Source organism: Mya arenaria, chromosome 14 (genome assembly GCF_026914265.1).
Source record: "Mya arenaria isolate MELC-2E11 chromosome 14, ASM2691426v1".
In the NCBI taxonomy this organism is placed as follows: domain Eukaryota; kingdom Metazoa; phylum Mollusca; class Bivalvia; order Myida; family Myidae; genus Mya; species Mya arenaria.
In genome coordinates, this window is record NC_069135.1 from 33,937,848 (window position 1) to 33,957,673 (window position 19,826).

General features: G+C 36.1%; 2 protein-coding genes across 5 annotated transcripts in view; both read right to left on the reverse strand.

The window, feature by feature from the left end:
- Window positions 1–1,084: 1,084 nt before the first annotated feature.
- On the reverse strand, window positions 1,085–8,900 carry LOC128218206 (leukocyte receptor cluster member 9-like). Its single transcript, XM_052925805.1, has 7 exons — window positions 8,790–8,900; window positions 8,041–8,247; window positions 7,352–7,531; window positions 4,073–7,077; window positions 2,483–2,582; window positions 2,006–2,154; window positions 1,085–1,633 (listed from the first exon to the last, which is right to left on the reverse strand). The coding sequence occupies exons 2-4, from the start codon at window positions 8,231–8,233 to the stop codon at window positions 5,804–5,806; spliced, it is 1,647 nt and encodes a 548-aa protein (XP_052781765.1). The 5' UTR covers window positions 8,234–8,247; window positions 8,790–8,900; the 3' UTR covers window positions 1,085–1,633; window positions 2,006–2,154; window positions 2,483–2,582; window positions 4,073–5,803.
- An 8,426-nt stretch (window positions 8,901–17,326) lies between these two features.
- Window positions 17,327–19,826, reverse strand: part of LOC128218573 (serine/threonine-protein kinase TBK1-like) — a 35,423-nt gene continuing 32,923 nt past the window's right edge. For all 4 annotated transcript variants that reach the window (XM_052926269.1, XM_052926268.1, XM_052926270.1 and 1 more), the window contains 2 exons: window positions 19,717–19,797; window positions 17,327–18,922 (listed from right to left, as the gene is read on the reverse strand). In XM_052926269.1, coding sequence (XP_052782229.1) covers window positions 18,823–18,922; window positions 19,717–19,797 — 181 coding nt within the window. In that variant the 3' untranslated portion in view covers window positions 17,327–18,822. The remainder of the gene's footprint in view (window positions 18,923–19,716; window positions 19,798–19,826) is intronic.

The following is a 19,826-nucleotide window of genomic DNA, read 5'->3' on the forward strand; positions in this document are numbered from 1 at the left end:
TTCATCGATTCTGTGAAAACTTTACGTATGGCGTCGAAGTAACTTCTGAAGAAGTGGGCTCATTTATTTATGTACACGTATTTAGAATACAACCAACATTTTCAGCCAATGAAATTGCAGATAAGCAATCGATAAGTACTAAACTTAATCAATTTGCATTGACAATGTGTCAGCCAATGAGGTAATATTCTAAGATAGTTTGATGGCCTGAAGAAACATTTTGATGATTAAGAAGGGTTCGTTCGCTACGCTGAATCAGCCCATGCCTATTCATTTAAATGCATCATGTTATCGCAACTATTGCTAAGCAAACATACATGTACATTTTTTATTATGAATATGTTTACAAACTTAATAAAAAAAATGGTAACAACAATATCTCCTGACAATATATTGATTTTCATTTTTAGTTTAAAATAAGTTTAAATGTAATTGTATTTGCAAGCGAAACGTGTTGTTTAAAAGTACGCGAAACTCACAACCGCCAGACATTTCGTACCATGAAACTTTCGTACCCAGATATATTGTGGAATTTTTATACCAATTTTGGTCATAACCATTGGGAAATATACTTATGGCGTTCCCCTTATCACTGCATTGAATATTTACCTTGAAGATGTCGAATTAGGACAAAAAACTATTCCTCAGTATATACAAGTAATGGGGTAAATTTCATAAGGTCTGAAAAGGTCTCCGTAACATAGGAAACATTTCAATCTGCCTGTCCAGGGAACCTGGCAAAGTATAGTGTCATCGAGTGCGAATCGAAAAAGAGAACAGTAGATTTTACTTCACGTCATATTACTTTTACCTACTTATCTGTTAATCTTTAAGATTCGAGAACGAAAACCGAGAAACGTAAAGATGGTTCATCAGCCCCGAAAGATACATTAGGGTCGTAGTCAATCTCATTAAAATCAGATCCCCAATACACGCTTCACGACGTTACGCTAATAACGTAATGAAATGAAGTGAACGTCACGATATGATTTTAATGAGATTGGGTCGTAGTTATTGCCGTGCTTTGACCTCACCTCCATATAGGGTGTTGTGGTACGCTTACAGCAGCAAGTAAATATTTAAATATGTTTTCAAAGTAACTTTTATATAAATCAACTTGAAACAACAAAACATTTTAAATTCATAGCACCAATATATGTCACATTAGGCATCTGATATGTTAAGTCCTCTGCTTATATTCAGGATTCGGTTACGTGTATGCAGGAGGTGGATGTTGCGGTGCGTTCAACAGGGTCGTTGTAATATTCCCGTATTTCCCGTAGTTTGACCTCCATCTACGGCTGTTAGTGCATTCACAACAAAGACAATATTAAATTATGCTACCAAGTGTTTGTAAACATATTAAGATGCACTAGTATAAACAAAACCAACAGTAGCATCAATAGCATTCACATTAACTAACAACTACTGATGCAGGCGTTGTCGTTACTGTTAGTATTTCACGGTGTGGTCGTCTGTTAATATTTCGGAGCAGAGTACGAATACGCAGGAGGAGGATGCTGTTCGTTCACCATCCCCGGAGGATACACCGGGTCGTTGTAATTCCCGTAGTTTGATCTCCCTGCGTTGCTGTACTGGGGAGGGGGATGGCCGTACCCTCCTCCATGGTTTACTAAAAGTTAAAGATATGCATTTGAAGTTCAGTGAATTTGCTACAAATGCTCGTAATACAAATTTGTTACTTAATTTAAATTTTATAACTATTTGCAAAGAAAACATAAGATAATTTATTAAAAACATGTTTGCCATATTCAAGTCGCAGTAAATATAAGAAATACACCATTGTCGTGCTGTTGATTTATAGTTAACAATGGTGCAAGGAAATCTAAAAATAAATATAAATATACAGCGACTAAGGTAAAATCGGCATGTCTTGTCTCGTAGCTCGTACAAAATCGAATAAAAAAGGTAAGTTTACAGTCGGATGTCCCGTACAACATATGATAAAAAACTCAACAAAGAATGATAATATCACGGTACGCACCGACGACGGAGTTTGTGTTATTATACGGCTGTACATTTTGTCCTGTACGGCCCGACTGCTTACACATACACGCAATGCATATCACGCAGCCAACAATCGCGACCAAAGTCATTATGGCCCCAATCACGATGCCAATTATAGCCATCGTCCTGGAAAAAGTACGGGAGGCAATCATTAACAATGATAATGTACCTTACCTAATTTGTTGCTTCGCATGATCGACACGCGTACCAAGAGGACCATGTGACACTTCAAAGTTCGTTTTAGCATGACACATATGGCAAGTTAATGTGTTGTTTTTTCTTGCATAATTTGGATATAAATTGTCCTCAAAACATAAGATACTGTGACTCGAAAATACATATTGATATGGATCGCAGCTAAGAGAATGTAACATTTTTTCATGATTATGTTAATCATGGCATAAAGTACACAATGAAATTTAATTTATCAAAGGTTAGATGGCTCGCAACTCACGTGAGTCCACAGCAGGCGTCCCCACAGCAGCCATACTCACAGAAACGCAGTTGCTCGTCCACGACGCACATCTCCGTCGCTCCATAATTTACCCCGAAGCCTGGAGGGAATTTAAAGAAATGTTATTCCTCGAAATATTTCCCGTGTAATATATAGAATATTTCCAAATATTCACTTATAGTTCTCACTCATATAATTCAGGTCAGTGATTTTTAGGGGATGTGCCATATGAGATTGACGCCAGACAAGGTATATTCACGGCACCATCAAGATTTAATAATACATGAGCGATTCAGCGCGAGTGTATTAATCTAATCACGAGGGTTGCGACTTACGCACGTAACTGTTTTGAACAATGTTGTCGTGGACAACGTTCAATAAATAGCGTGCGATATAAACGAACAGCTTTGTAATTTGGTACACGATAGTTACAGATAAGCTACGCCATCTTGATTAACGTTTCCGATATTTGAGTTTATGTCGACACTGATATTGTTGCATTCGGAGCTCCTCGGCCATTTTTTTCAAAAACAACCTCGGATGTATGCCGGTACATCTGTTGAAGTAGTCCGTATTTTTTTGAATAAAAGCATTAATTAAATGTAGTGTTTAAGAGTTGTATTCATTGCTCTCAGTTTAAATTGATTGCCAGTGAGGTGTATTATTGCAAACATAATTACGATTCCCAAGAGTTAAGTCATAAATTTTAACTACTAAATAAGATTACTACGCGATCTATTTGCAGCGGACTTAAACGTACCACTTTTTAAGTATGTAAACCGTCCATATACATCCGAGGTTGTTTTTGAAAAAATGGCCGAGGAGTTCCGAATGATATTGTTGAGGTTTTGTCAAGGGTGATAACTCAGTAGTCCATTGGATTGTTGCAGTAGAAGTAGTCAAACATGACTACATCAGAGCGTATTGACCATGTGCATCAGTAGATTGCATTATTTTTTATTTAATATGTGCAAACAGAAAATATCCCGTTAGAGCGATGTGTGTTTAGTCTTGAACAGAGTTGACGATTTAAATTCTAAACATAAGCTATGAGTACTTTTCTATAGCCATATTCATGCAGACGTAACATCGAAAGGTCAAACCAACACGAAAATCCTCACACATTGTTGTATTTTTCTTGTCAGTTATTCTGTTTTTAATATTGCATAATTATTGTTGTATCATGGAAACCATCACGCAGCTATGAGTTGCCGAATACTATTTAATCAATGTCACTTAAATAGCAGTGCGACATTTTTAAGTGAACATTTTCTGTCAATAGCTATAAAGTGACGCGACAGATATATAAGCTCAAGCTATCATATATAAGCAATCAAATGTGGCATTTTATGTTTTGGTATTCTAAACGATTTGCCGTCACCGGGATGCGCCCAGCATACCGACTTAATCGGTTACAAATTTAAAAATTAGCAATATTACTTGTAACCTGTATATTAAGAAACACTGCTAATAATATATTATCCCGATAATAAAAGTTTAATAAAATAATTTATTTATAATTTATACATTTTTGTTATAAATATACATTCAACTTTAAACTTCGTTTAGTAGTTATTCAAAATTACTTACATAACGATAAAACAATCACCGGCGAAACTTTTAACTCCATTTTGTTTTAGAAAAAAATCAACAACAATCTTTTACATCATCGACTCGATATTTTCGATTGGATCTTCTAAGTTTTAATTTTATAAGCATTTCAAAATCTAAATTATGAATTGATAAAACTATTCTTGCATCCCTTCTCACTGATTTATTAGCCTCGTTCAATGAAATGCTGAATATCTTCTATAAAACGACAGCCAAGATTTGTGATTTGCATATTAAAGACCTGTATATGCTTACGTATTTATTTGAAAAGACCATCCAGAATTGTATGCTATAGTCATAACCGGGCTATTGAAAACTAATATTGCTCTCTTTTCTAATGATGTCGGTTTGTATTGACTTTTAAACGAGAACCAAGGTACACGGTCGGGGTTTTCTTTTACTTATGTATGAAGTATATTTCTACCATTTATAAAACATGTATTCTATGAAATCATTGAAAGGCTTTAAATACTCGTGATGTAAGGATCTTTTATTTACGTCATATGTGAGCAGTTTAATGTACTTATGTAAATGTCTGTTGGAACATTTTGATTAAAAGCAAACAATTTCGTATTACAATATACAAAGAAATATACTTCTATATATAATAAAATTCACACTCTTGTATTCGTATCTGCTCTTTCATAGTGGACATATACGGTGATTTTTCCTGCATTTATAAACAAACATGGTCCAGAAATTTTTTTATACCTTACGGCGGATTCAGAGGGGGGGGGGGGGGGGGCACACCCGGCGCGAGCCTTCCCTAAAATTGTCCAAGTTTACTTTTAATGTCAATATCGGAGAGAACAAGTCATAAAAAAACGCGAATGTCACTTCGGACTAGAAATTGTAAAAAAAAATCTTAGGGGATAACCCTTCCCCCTCAACTGTCACGTTTTTAAACCATTAAATTTTCTTATCTGGTGGAGGGGCGAATATTAAAAGGCCCGCCCCTGCATTAACCTTTCTAACAATTAATCGTGAGCGAGTCTTTTAAAGAGGTGTTATTAAAAGGAATAGAAAGTATTAATCACATTTTATTGAATTCCTGACACATTAATAAACACAATAGGAATCATTTAGAAATTGAACACATACTATTTTTTTAGTTTGGTTCCAAATGCAATTAAATTATACTAGCACGGAAAAGGAACTGTGCATGATTATATAAAAAAAGTCCAAAAACATTTGATAGGTTTGTGCTGTTTACCTTATTCATTTCTCATTTCAATACAAAAGGGTTTTATTACTAGATATGCGCCAAGGCCAATCAAAATGGTTTGGTTAGGGTAACTTCCTTTAAAAAATAGGTAGGGTAGGTAGGCTTTTTTATATAAGACTTTATATAAGAACGTTATTTTCATCTTTGGAGAATGGTGTTAAAGTAATCTTCTGTATGAAGCCTTAAAGGTCTTAAACTAAATATTAAAACACACTTCAAAACAGTTTGTTTGTTTTTTGTTTTGTTTAAGTTGTTTTGTTGTTGTTTTTTGGTGTTTGGGGGGGGGGGGGGGCAACCAAATGATTTTTTAGGCCCAATTATCAAAATGAACTTCTATAAAAAACTGATATTTTGTAGTCTTATGAACAGAAACAATATTGTAAAACATGCACAGTAACTTCATTCCGAAATTATGTAAAATATATAAATACTTGATCACAGATTGGTTCATGAAAAATCAATATATACAAGAACACCCGAATGTCTTAAATGTCTAATGAGACAGCAGTCATATAAAACCCGTCTTCTTGTCTCTCAACTTTCATAGAACACAAGCTCATATTGTCAACAGCCTGGGAGCCGAGTTCAGTCTCGTTGTAGCTAGAATACAGCCATGGTGCGATGTAATTATTACCAGTCATCTTGGCTACCGGTCGGGACACTTTCATGAGTGTCATGTGTGGCACAAACTCGTGATAGTCTCTTATATCAATGCCTTTAGATGTGAGACATGTCTTTAAATGCTCTACAAAGTCTAAAAATACGGTCGGACAGTCAACGACTCGACCGTATATAACCCTGTTAAAGAAAGTCTCAACACCTTTAAATCTGAGTTTTAAGCCTTTTGGAATCATGTTTGAAAATTCCTTTTGCGCTTCCTTTAGGCAATCAACGGCGTACTTTACTTGGTCTTCGGTATCAAGTCCAACAGTACACAGAGTCACATGAAGCGCGCCCTGAGGGATTTTACACTGCCTCAACTTCGGTTCACCTTGGATAACTTGATCTTGAATCTTCTCGACATTAGCTCGCAACTCTTCGTCAGTAATTCTCAAAGCAATGAAGTAATTTGGACGAAGTTTATCCCGCCAATACTTGTCGTCATGACCTTTTGTGTCATCATCATTTTCACCTTCGCAATCGTCTATCTCGTCTGCTTCGTCTGCCAAGTAGCCAGCTCCACCGACAGCTCCAATCCCTACGGTACCGACTGTTACTGTAATTCCATCATCGCTGTCAGAGTCGCTATCAGAGCATCCATCGCTGTCATAGTAATCGCTGTCCGAATTTGCTTGACCTTCCCCGTTGTCGTCATGGGCGTCGTTGTTATTGCCATTGGCCATCTGAGGCCCATCGACTTCAGAAATAACATCTACAATAGTTTTCTTACCGCCTGTTGATCCAAAAACATTATCCAAACGGCATCTCTTATCCCAAACAATCGTATCTTTATACTTGAAATACTGGATTCTATGCTTTGGAATCGCTAGAACAGTATAATCAACGGATGCAATGTCCTCCCAACTAAAAGCATTGAAATATTTTTCTTTAAGACCGTCAATTCTGTCCATATACCCAACCAAGAATTGGTCACTCTGGAGGGCCTCGTCCCACAAAATTCGCTTCACTACATCAATGGCGGTTTTCATGGGCGGTTTCTTTCCTTTATCGACTTCATCTTTAGGTTTCTTCTTGCGGGCTTTGGGTTTTTGGAACTTGTTTGGCGTCGATGGCGGAGATTTCTTTTTAGATCTGGCACCTGAATAAAAAGAAATACAATTAATCAAGGCTAACAGGAATTTAAACTGGGCGTTTTTTTTTGTTTTATTTAGACATGTATATTGATAACACAAAAAATGGTGCGTTTTCCGTTTTTATGAATAGTGTTACTTGAAAGTTATTTCGGATACGTTTACCACTACTATCAATATAGGAAAAATGCTAGGCGTTTGTTGTCTGCCATCTTAAAATGTATGTAAATACATAAGGCAAGGTCTAGTGGTCGATTTGAAACATTTTAAACATATTCTCACCAGAAACATTTATATGCCCATCCTTAAGCCATTCCAAAGCACTCTCGACAAGTTCCCCCATGGACTTCCCGTCTGCGCCCTGTGCCGTCTGCTTGATGAACGCCTGCAAGTTTCCAATCTCGTCTGCGTCCAGCGAGGAAGATCGAACCTCAATCACGGCGGGGGTGGTGGGGTAGGTATCTAAAATAAACAACCAGCATTTTCAATGACTTTTATTATAGAATATTCTGTAACTTTTCTATAGACATATGCATACCAGGCTTTTTTCCTTCTTATTGGACTTATGACGGGCTGGCACTATATTTAATTCACGTTATGTTTGTATAATGCAAATGTAAAGATTTCTTGTAACAAGATCTTGTTTTTTATTTTAAACATTGTTTTTAGTTTAGAGGAACATTACTCAACAGCTAGCCACTTTTATTTGATTTCCATTTGAAAGTCGAATACAACAAAAACATAATAACATCTATTGATTGGCTGAACCGATGCTGGAGTACCAGGTTTGCATTGACATTTCTTTGTTGTTTTATTTCATTATTGCTGTTTGTACAATGCAATCAAGCTTAAATTTCGTTATCTTTAAAGATACTAACATGCATTTTTGCACATAATGGTCCAACGGGGAGTTCGGGTATGATTTCCTACAAACGACATTTTATTGTACAAATAACTTAAAAGATGCTTACTTGTAAGTTTAAAGTTGAACACAATGTCGAGATGTTCCGGATGTAACTTCACAGTTTTCTGGAATTTCCCATTGGACTCCAACACCTTACATTGGCCTTGAAAGGTCGAGGTCAAATCTTCAATCTCAGCCTCCATAGATTTAGTTTTCTCGGACTCAATGGTTGCAGTCGATGTTTCTTTAGGCCCCTCCATGACCAATTAACAGCCTGTTAACAAAGAGTGAATTCGGGTGTGTATCATCGGCAAACTTAATTAGAATGCCGCTAAGAATGTACATGTATATGGGAATCACTTTCCTGCCTTTACCAGTTAGTTATTCGTCCAACGTCCATAAAACCCATGCTTAGAAGTTCCATTACTATTATTGATTTTTATACAAGCAGAAAAAGCAAGTTATCAGCAGTTTTGAAAAAGCACAGAATACTGAAAAACATGATATACTAATACTGAAAATGTTGTTTTTTCTCCATGGTACAAAGATATGTATATAAATATAAATATGTATCAAATAGTATAATCATCATTCTATTGATATTATATCTTACGGTATACATGCATGTTGTGTCAAAAAATAACCTTCACTTCAGTATAGACAACGCCCTCTTACTATATAATTTTTAGTTTATCATGACCAGGTTAATACATTTTTTATTTCCAAAAACGTATTACTTAGATAAATGCTCAAAACATCATCATAATCAGTATTTCAGTTAACAAACAGTTAGAAGTATTCTAAAATATAGCTTACCTTGAACAATCCTTTAAACAATTAAATGAAAAGTAGAGCTCGATTGTTTGTTTATATTGACCCTAGTGATGTCAAGTTCTATAAATAACCGCTCGGCAATGTTCGTATTTGTTCTTTGTCTCATTTACGGGAAATAACGAGAGAAATTGCACAACGATTGGAAAGCGGGCGATAAATATAACCTTAATCCTATTAATAGCCGTACGAGAGAACTCGCGAAATAAAATAAATTTATCTTACCAAGATTTACTCCGCTTGGTACATGGACTTCGATCATTTAAAGCTGAAATGAAAAACATTCCATGGCCGAGACGGCGAGAGTGTAAAGTGTCGGAACGAAATGATTCCGGGTCCCCTATCAACTAGAACTTAAAACAATGTGTTCAGGGGGCGTAGCCAGCCTTTACTGAATGTTACGCATGAAAGGGAGAGGGTGTGGGGGAATATCCCTGTAGCTGGTGGGGGTTCGGGCGGCCTCCCCAGGGAAAAATGGAAAATTGAACTAACATGTTTAGCTCTGAGGTGTATTTGGAAGGATTTATAGGTTCGAGGCCGCCGACTTTGTAGTTACCAAGTGATTTATTTAGACTCAGTAATCTCTCTAAAACAGAGAAGCAATGCTTACTTTAGCTGATGTTCCTTTTATTCTGGTATCAATTTTTAGCTTAGCCCTCGACTTTGATGCCTTTTTTGGCCATATTTATTTTTTCATTTTCCAAATTGATGTGACGCACATGCATAAGTGCGTAACGCTGGCTACGCCCCTGGTGTTCCCTAATTTTGGTAGAATTTTAATGTGTACCTTGCATGCTTGTCTGTACATTGTACTTTCAGGTTTACACATGATTAACATGTATAATATCATATTTAAGGACAATAATGTGGTTTAGAATAATGTTTTGCAAGACCTCTTACTTGGATGGATGGGTTTAGAAATGACCCCAGAGTTACGACCACGGCGGTATACAATGTATAACAGAAATATTGAAACTATTTTGAGATGGTGTTATGATACATAATGTATCATTCTTACGCAAGAGTTGTGCTCCTGGAGTAGACAGTTGATGTATGATATTACCGTGCTTGCATCTTAATCAATAGACTATATGGTAATGGTACTCATATATTAACCAAAATGAATCTATGAAAATGTATCAATGAAAATAGTAGGAAACGGGTGAAAAGCTCCTGGCACCACTGTTCGCGCAATAATGAAACGAAATCGTAGTCAACCAGTAGTAATTTTGGTCTTACACGGTACTACATTTTCCTTTTTTCGAATAATATTTTTAATTTTTATTGTTTAAGTCCTCTTAATAAAAATATCAGCTGAATGTAAGTCATACTCACGTGTGTTTAAATAAACAAAAGGCGCAGCTACACCACAAACGTATCAACAGCTCATTTTCTTTGCACTAACGTTAAGTGGTGGAGCTAGCGTTAAGGGGGCGTGCTTTTAATGCGGCTTCATCAACAGGATTAATTCAATTAAAAAGATTAGGGACGAGGGCGCCTGGTACGCCCATCTCTTCGATCCGCTTATTTTACATTGCCGATTACTACATTATAATAACAACTTGGTGTGGTTTGTGGTAAATGTGGTTCGTGGTTTACGAGGAGGGAGAGAAGCAACAAAGCTACAAGTCACGGTTCGCAAATTGGAATGAATGTACTATAAGCCTACACAAATTCTAAATGTATTATTAATGAAAAAGTTTCAAATGCACTATAGCATTTCATATTTGAAATATTGCGAAAATACCCGCGAAGAGAAAAGAGCTGGTTGTAAGATTCGCGGGTTACTGTATAAATGTGCATTAAGAAAATAAAACTGATTTTGAAAATGTGTTTGGGCAAATGGCTCTTCCGTACCTTACTGATACACGACGGATATTCTTGTTTATAGACAGAAGGAGTGTTAAAGATGAACCCAGCCCGTCCCGCCGATTTTAAAGGGATTTGACAAAGATATAATTTCAAATTCATCATGAGTTGAGCGTCCTGTGACATCTACGCGCAGCAGAAGAGTCAGGCGGTTTTGGGTTTTTGACAGCGACTGGATGGTAACAAAAGCCCGAGTCCCAATACATGAGCACATTTTTATTTGGGTGCTGTTCTGGCCACTATAATACCGAGCATCTACTTACCAAGTTGTTGCGGGATAATGCACTTGCCCTTTGCACTAGTTGAAGAATATTTGACACAGCACAATCTCAAAGTTTTGCCACATCCAACACACAGTCCAAAAAAATGTCACCATTTGACTCCTTGTTTAATCACCACATCCAGCCGTGTCTACCCAGACGTCGGCATTTTGAGACAGTCAGTGCCTCCGGAAGTGCCTTGTATTAGACTATTAACAGTTCACAAAATTAAGAGCCTACAAAGGATGTGCAGACAGGATTTCCTAGCCCCCCCCCCCCCCCGCCCCCTTCCCAAAAGTCCGGGGAAAAGCGGTGACTTTGACTTTCGGTCTAGGTAAGGCCCATTCTCCGCTATTTTCGGCGCGAAGAAAACCCCCACCGCATTCACTCGGCACTGCGGGGCCACCTGGAAGGTTAACACACGTCCAATTTCTCCCGCTATCCCGAGTATACCCCGGACCTGGGGGTGGGGGGGGGGGGTGCATTGACTGGTGCATTACGTTTAAAACAATCCTCTTATAAAATGATGTAATAAATATGTATAAACCATACATCACTTTATCTTGGAAATGCAATCCATAAATATTTGTAGCATTGTCGTAATCTTTAAAAGAAGAAGGAAGCAGTATTGAAATAAATTTCCAAACTGACCTGTTCAGGGCCAACCCAGATCAAGAAGGGAGTGCACATACCACATACCGAAACTAAACAGACATGTGCGTATCAACACTATTTTAACTAGTATGGGGTTTGATTAACACTAAATGTGATAAATATTGGTATAGAGTCAGTGTTTATGAATGTCAAGAAAAAACATATATGAAACTAAACAATAAAAAAACCCTCACAAAACATGACAGACAAAAGAGCGAAAAACGAAACAAAATCTGAAGGCCATTTCCGATTTATTCAAATATCAAATATTTTATCAATTCGAAAATCAATGAATTTTTCCATATCAGTATAAATGAGTTGATAGTTTTCAATATTCCTAGAAATCAAACAGCAAATATTCCGTTTCTTTCGTTTGTCGCATTAATTTTATCTTTTAAATTAAACGAAAGTTTTATCATAAATCATGTTTTTAACTGTACGTTTTCTGTTTTATTTTTGGCTTTATTATTATTGGAGATACACCAACAAATGCAAAATGATTTTTTGCGTCAAGATATAAAATAAATCTGACCAATGTCTGAAATAACTTTTTTTAATGTATTGCACGAACAATATATCCAAGTAACACTTTTAATCAAATTCAATACATAAACATGTATAACAAACATAAATTATGACTGATCAGCCTTTTATTACTTTCAAAATAATGCATCTATGGAAAATTTTAATTAATGATTACAAAATTGTAGCCGTGTATTAAATAGATGAAAACGAAAAATAATAAATGATTGGTGAATGCAAAATAAATTTATTGTGATCTACTATAGTCTCATAAGGTAGAAATACCGTGTTTTCTGCACCTTTCTTTCAAATTGAACTCGGTATCCTTTTATTGCCATAAGCACCATTGTTTACGCCATTTATTTATCCTTTTTGATATATTAAACTATTGTATTAATTGGGGTTAATCTTATTTGGGAGCAGGAGTGCATCTTTCAACGTTTGGCAGACTTTTCGATACGCCGCAATCTCATTAAAATCATATCGTGACGTTCACTTCATTTCATTACACGCCGTGAAGCGTATATTGGGGATCTGATTTTAATGAGATTGGATACGCCGAGACTTGCCGATGATGCAAACAATGTGTCCTGTCAAGTTCATAATGATTGATTATGAGAAAAAACACAAGACTAGGGTATCCGTAGATTGGCTGTATCCGGGAACATTAGAACGCCCGGTACCCGACCAATGCAGCCATACCGCCTACTGTTTGGTACTTTGAAGGTGTTTTACACGAGCCTGTCGTCTGCTGCGCAATGCCGCGTACAGTTCGTTACCGCATACAGTTCATTACAGCATACACTTCGTTATCGCATATATATCGTCACTGAATTGTTTATAGACGTTGTCACCCCACTTCAATAACAGAGTACATATGAATCACGTAAAAGAACAAACTAACACTCATCCTAACACGTTAGTTGTTTATTTTCCATCAGTTGTGATACATTGTTTGTTTCTTTGCCATTGTCTGTGTAACGTTATTTGTATCTTTCCTTATGACTGTGTTGTGCTACTTGTGTCTTTACTACTGCCTAAGTTCTAAATTACTTGTTTCTTTGACACTGTTTGTGCTGAGTTACTTGTTTCTTTGTAATTGGTTGTGTTTCGTTACTTGTTTCTTTGTAATTGGTTGAGCTACGTTACTTGTTTCTTTGTCATGGTCTGTGCTACGTTACTTGTTTCTTTGTCATTGGTTGTGGTACGTTACTTGTTTCTTTGTCATTGGTTGTGGTACGTTACTTGTTTCTTTGTCATTGGTTGTGATACGTTACTTGTTTCTTTGCCATTGGTTGTGCTACGTTACTTGTTTCTTTGTCATGGTCTGTGCTACGTTACTTGTTTCTTTGTCATTGGTTGAGCTACGTTACTTGTTACTTTGCCATTGGTTGTGATACGTTACTTGTTTCTTTGTCATTGGTTGAGCTACGTTACTTGTTTCTTTGTCATTGGTTGTGGTACGTTACTTGTTTCTTTGTCATTGGTTGAGCTACGTTACTTGTTTCTTTGTCATTGGTTGTGGTACGTTACTTGTTTCTTTGTCATTGGTTGTGCTACGTTACTTGTTTCTTTGTCGTTGGTTGTGGTACGTTACTTGTTTATTTGTCATTGGTTGAGCTACGTTACTTGTTTCTTTGTCATTGGTTGTGGTACGTTACTTGTTTCTTTGTAATTGGTTGTGCTACGTTACTTGTTTCTTTGTCATTGGTTGTGCTACGTTACTTGTTTCTTTGTAATTGGTTGTGCTACGTTACTTGTTTCTTTGTAATTGGTTGTGCTACGTTACTTGTTTCTTTGTAGTTGGTTGTGCTACGTTACTTGTTTCTTTGTAATTGGTTGTGCTACGTTACTTGTTTCTTTAACACTGTTTGTGCTGAGTTACTGGTTTCTTTGTCATTGGTTGTGCTACGTTACTTGTTTCTTTGTCATTGGTTGTGTTACGTTACTTGTTTCTTTGTCATGGCCTGTGCTACGTTACTTGTTTCTTTGTCATTGGTTGTGATACGTTACTTGTGTCTTTGTCATTGGTTGTGGTACGTTACTTGTTTCTTTGTCATTGGTTGTGATACGTTACTTGTTTCTTTGTCATTGGTTGTGATACGTTACTTGTTTCTTTGTCATTGGTTGTGCTACGTTACTTGTTTCTTTGTAGTTGGTTGTGATACGTTACATGTTTCTTTGTCATGGTCTGTGATACGTTACCTGTTTCTTTGTCATGGTTTGTGCTACGTTACCTGTTTCTTTGTCATGGTCTGTGCTACGATACTTGTTTCTTTGTCACTGGCTGTTATTTGTTTCTTTTTAATAGTCTGTGTTGTTAGTTTACATTGTCTGCCCTACTTTATCCGTTTCATTGCGATGGCCTGTACGGCGTTAAAAAGTGTCTTTGGCATTGTCCTTGCTACGTTATTGGTTTATTTTTCATTGTATGCTCTACGTTAATTGTGTTTCTTTGCCATTGTTCGAATAGCGTAACTGGTTTCTTGGTCATTGTCTGTTATTTTTAAGTTGTTATTGTCCCGGTTGATTTAGTATTTATTTCTTTTGTATCTGTATTTGTTTCCTCTTTTGCATGACCTGACATAAAATTGAAGATAAGTTTAAAAAATAAAATAAAAAAAAATGTCTCCTAAACATAAAGTAGTAATGTCGGCTAGTTGCCACAAATGTGCTGAAAACTACGGAATATCGTTAGGGCCATCATTTTCGAATGTGTTGATCTGAAACGCGATACTCGACAGTACGTTGATGAAAACGCGACAGTACGTTGATGAATACGCGACAGTACGTTGATGAAAACGCGACAGTACGTTGATGAATACGCGACAGTACGTTGATGAAAACGCGACAGAACGTTGATGAATACGCGACAGTACGTTGATGAAAACGCGACCGTACGTTGATGAATACGCGACAGTACGAGGATGAAAACGCGATAATAAGACAGTACGATGATGATGATGCGATATACTATCGTGTTTCACCATCGTATTGTCGCGTTTTCATAATCGTAATATCGTGCTATCGCATTTTCACCGTCGTACTATCGCATTTCATCATCGTACTATCTCATTTTCATCATCGTACTATCGCGTTGTCAGCATCCTTCGTGTTTCCACAATCATACTGTCGCGTTTTCATCATCGTACTATCGCGTTTTCATCATCGTTCTTTCGCGTTTTCACCGATTGTGTCTGCTACAAATTATTTGAACACCGTAATTGTCTGCTCAAAATTATTTGACTATGCAGAAGGCCTCCTATGTTTGAATGCATTTTTAGAAATCCATTCACATATTCGAAGGTCATATTACCTTCGTCTTACTACTACTATATCAGTTTTTCAAAAACCACAACTATTTTTATGAACAAGCAATTTTAGAAATATGTCAAGGACATTAATTGGCTATCGTATGCAGGTGTGTGAAGTTGCCGCCTACTTTGTACAGCGTACATCAATGAATACATAAATTTGTCGACCTAGATCTTCGATCGACAAACTTATGGACGTTTTAAACTAGTCATTTCTAACGACAAGTTGTAGTAAGGTGATCAAATAAATTTAATAACAAGGTTTGAGCTGAAAATAGCAAACCTGCTACTTTCTTGGAAGCACCTTTTACACTACATTAATTTTCAGAATATACATAAACATCTAACAGTTTAATCTAAAAATCATAAATCGAATTATCTGGCAGTTCAAAATCGTAAATTAAGCGGAGCTCAAAGGTATAAGGTTTTATTTAGGAACACATTGATAAATCACTTTTGATATTAAACTTTCTTAAAACTTTTTTTCATTCGGCAGCTTAGTTAAAAAGTGTTCACCTTTGCACACTCGTCAGATGTTCTATTTCTACGGCGGTTACCGTGCTTGATTAGGGGACCTTTCGCTTCCGGTGGAAACGAAAGCATCTTAAAGGAGTGCTTATTAAGAAATCGGAAGCTCTAAAAAAAAAATTTATTGCAATATGATACCTGGAAGAATGTAAGGTCAGTGCCAAACCTTCATGAATTAGTTAGCATAATTGAATAGACGAACATAACACACCGATCCCAATTCTAAAATAAAATGCTCAAAATATGACAAATCATAATTATGCATTGGGGAATCACCGCATTTTGTGAAAAAAAAGTGTGCATGTCATTGGCAAAAAAATAATGATGCAATACGTGGCTTATATGACACTAGCATTCTTTTAATCTAAGTGCTGTATTACTGAATACCAGGAGTGTAGGACAAAACATCCCATAGACAAAACGTCCCAGATCATTTTGACACAAGGCAACAAGTATTTACATTTAGAAAAGAATCACTAATTTGTGAAAGAAATGCACCTTGGATCTGGTAATAATTGTGTGTTCATACTGGCAAACATATATGGGATTTAATGTCCAGAATGTCCATCATGTCAAAATGATCTGGGATGTTTTGTCCACCTTGTCCAAATGATGTGGGAAATTAGGTCCATTTTGTCAAATTAATCTGGCATGTTTTGTCCATCATATCAACATGATTAGGGATGTTTCGATAATCCTGTCAAAATGGCCTTGTATGTTTTGTCCTCCATGTCAAAATGACGTGGGATGTTTTGTCCACCATATTAAAGTGATGCGTGATGTTTTGTCCACCATTTCAACATGATCTGGGATGTTTTGTCCACCCTGTCAAAATGACTTGGGAGGGTTTTTCCTACCTGTCGAAAATGACCTGGGATGTTTTGTCAACCATGCAAAAATGACCTGGGAGGTTTTGTCAACCATGCCAAAGTGATTTGGGATGTTATTTCTACTATGCCAAAGTGATCTGGGATGTTATTTCTACTATGCCAAAGTGATCTGGGATGTTTTGTCCATCCTGTCAAAATGATCTGGGATGTTTTGTCCACCATGTCAAATCGATCTTGGATGTTTTGTCCTCTAAGTCAAAATGAACTGGGAGGTTTTGTCCACCAGGCCAAAGGATGTTTTGTCCACCGAGTCAAAATTGACATGTAAGTTTTTGTCCACCATGTCAAAATGACATGGAAGTTTGGTCGGCTCCCGAATACCAGCCTATCTTGTCTTCGTCTAGTTTGATATAATACTAGTTTACATCTGATCTACATCTGATCTATTCTAATAGGTTTTACTACAAACTGATTTTCATAATGAATAAATTGTTATAGTCGCTGAAGGTATATCTGCGCAAACACACAATGAAGACACATACAAGTATTTGAAATACGCAGCTATTTATTTATAGAGTAATACAACAAGAGACGCACAACATTTCAAGATCGAAATTTACATCAACATTTGACACTGAACACCATCAAATACAACAATTCATCTGTTTCAATACACTTCAAAACCTGATTACATTGTGAACAAAAATATTTCTAAAAGTATATGTTTTTGGTATAAAAGCTCCATTTTTCCATTTTTGGCGAGGTGAAATTTGTGTTCTCAAAAGATGTGTTTATGGGAGGTTTTCAATAACGCTACGAGTAAAGGTGAGTTCTCATATTAATAGTTCATGGCCATGTTGTAACTAGTCATTACATGTGTTGTGCAACTAATACTTAAACATTAACAAGTGTGCTTTAAGGTGTATGATTAAGCATATATAGTATGTGTTTACGGATTGGCTCATCACTCGAATACATGTTTACACGAATAGATGTAATATCATGACATTTACATACTTTTTTTTTATATCAATATAATCAAAGATATAAATTCATTGTCAACTGATTTCATGGCGTTTATCTACATAATATAAGAATAGAGAGGTTGCGGAACACTACGTCATCCATGTACGTGTATGAGTTAAATTTTGTGCACTATAATATCATCTATGTTCGTGTATATGTTACCTTTTGTGCACTACGTCATCAATGTACGTGTATGAGTTAAATTTTGTGCACTATAATATCATCTATGTTCGTGTATATGTTACCTTTTGTGCACTACGTCATCCATGTACGTGTATGAGTTAAATTTTGTGCACTATAATATCATCTATGTTCGTGTATATGTTACCTTTTGTGCACTACGTCATCAATGTACGTGTATGTGTTACCTTGTGTGCACTACGTCATCAATGTACGTGTATGTGTTACCTTGTGTGCACTATGTCATCCATGTACGTGTATGTGTTACCTTTTGTGCACTATGTCATGCATGTACGTGTATGTGTTACCTTTTGTGCACTATGTCATGCATGTACGTCTATATTTACATTTTGTGCACTACGTCTTCCATATATGTGTATGTGTTACCTTTTGTGCACTACTTCATCCATGTACGTGTAAATGTTTAACCTTGTGTGGACCACGTTATATATGAATGTGTATATTGTACATGCTGAAAATGACGTGTAAGATGGCATGAGGAAAAGATGGTTTATGAGGGTATTAGCGAGTCTACAAGTTTGAAGTTATCTACGTGTACATGCTTACGTACTCGTAGTATTCCGCAACCTTTTAATCGTCACGTTTCACAGCAGTTTACATGACAACTTGTAATTTACATACGTGACTGAATGCGTTTACAAGCGGAACAATATATAAACCACACTAAGCCATTATATATGAAACACAACAATATAACAGGTTTTCGAAGAACGTAATTATAATGACTGCTTGATTTAAGCTATTTGATTGCCCAGTTTCAAGTCGATGTTTAGTATAAAGTTGTTCCTGAAATGGTGCGCGTCTCTTGCCCCGGTCAACTCTTGACATCATCCACATTAGAAGAAGAGGGGCTAATAGTCTGTTTTTCGTGCTGAAACGAGTTCATGCTCAATCTTGAGGCGCCTTCCAGCAGTCTGAAATACATTATCGAATTGAATAATATTTTTTGATATCCATTTTTAAATAAAGTTTAGGAGATAAATAGGTAAAATGAACGATTATTTTATTGGAAATTTGACTTATTACAGAGCATATCAAGCACGGGCAATATTGGTAGATAACCAACTGCAAGTATACTAGTGAAAAAAAGAAACTATGTAAGGTATTCAATCCGTCTTAAATGGTGTGAAAAAAAATGAAAATTGTGTTATGTTTACCTATATGTTTACTTCAACATATATATGCAAGTTTATACAGAAGGGTCTTCATACTAAACAAAAGCCGATTATCATAATACAATTCAACAAAATCCTTACACAAAAACAGTATAGTTACTTTCTTCCTCAAGTATTTATAAATAAAAAAAAGTTTTATATTACGACTGGAGATGCGCATGCCATAAATTAGCATTATCTGTTTATCAACCTGTTCTAAATAGATTTTGCATAAGTATTCTATTCCTAGCGAACATAAATTTTAAAACCTGTGACCCGGTGGTATTATTTTCAGACATTTTTTTTCGAAATATTTCATCAGTACCTTTCATAAGTACCTAAACGTACGATAATAAATGTATTGTTATATGAAACGTTTTATGGAATGTAAGTTATCTCTTCCTTGTTTTTTTTTTACTTTAGACACCGATTTTTTCATTCATGAACGCATTCAAATTGCGTCAACAAAACGAGGAAGGACTATTAAGACATGATACCATTTGTAGCAATAGAACCAACCCACACGAGGTACAGAAACAAAAACTCGGCCATACCTTTTTAAAGTTCTTAGAGAATCCGTATTCAGGTTTAGGATGGAGTCAAGATCCGATCTAGATGTTCGTAGATTTTCCATTCTGCAAATATATGTTTAATATTGAAAATG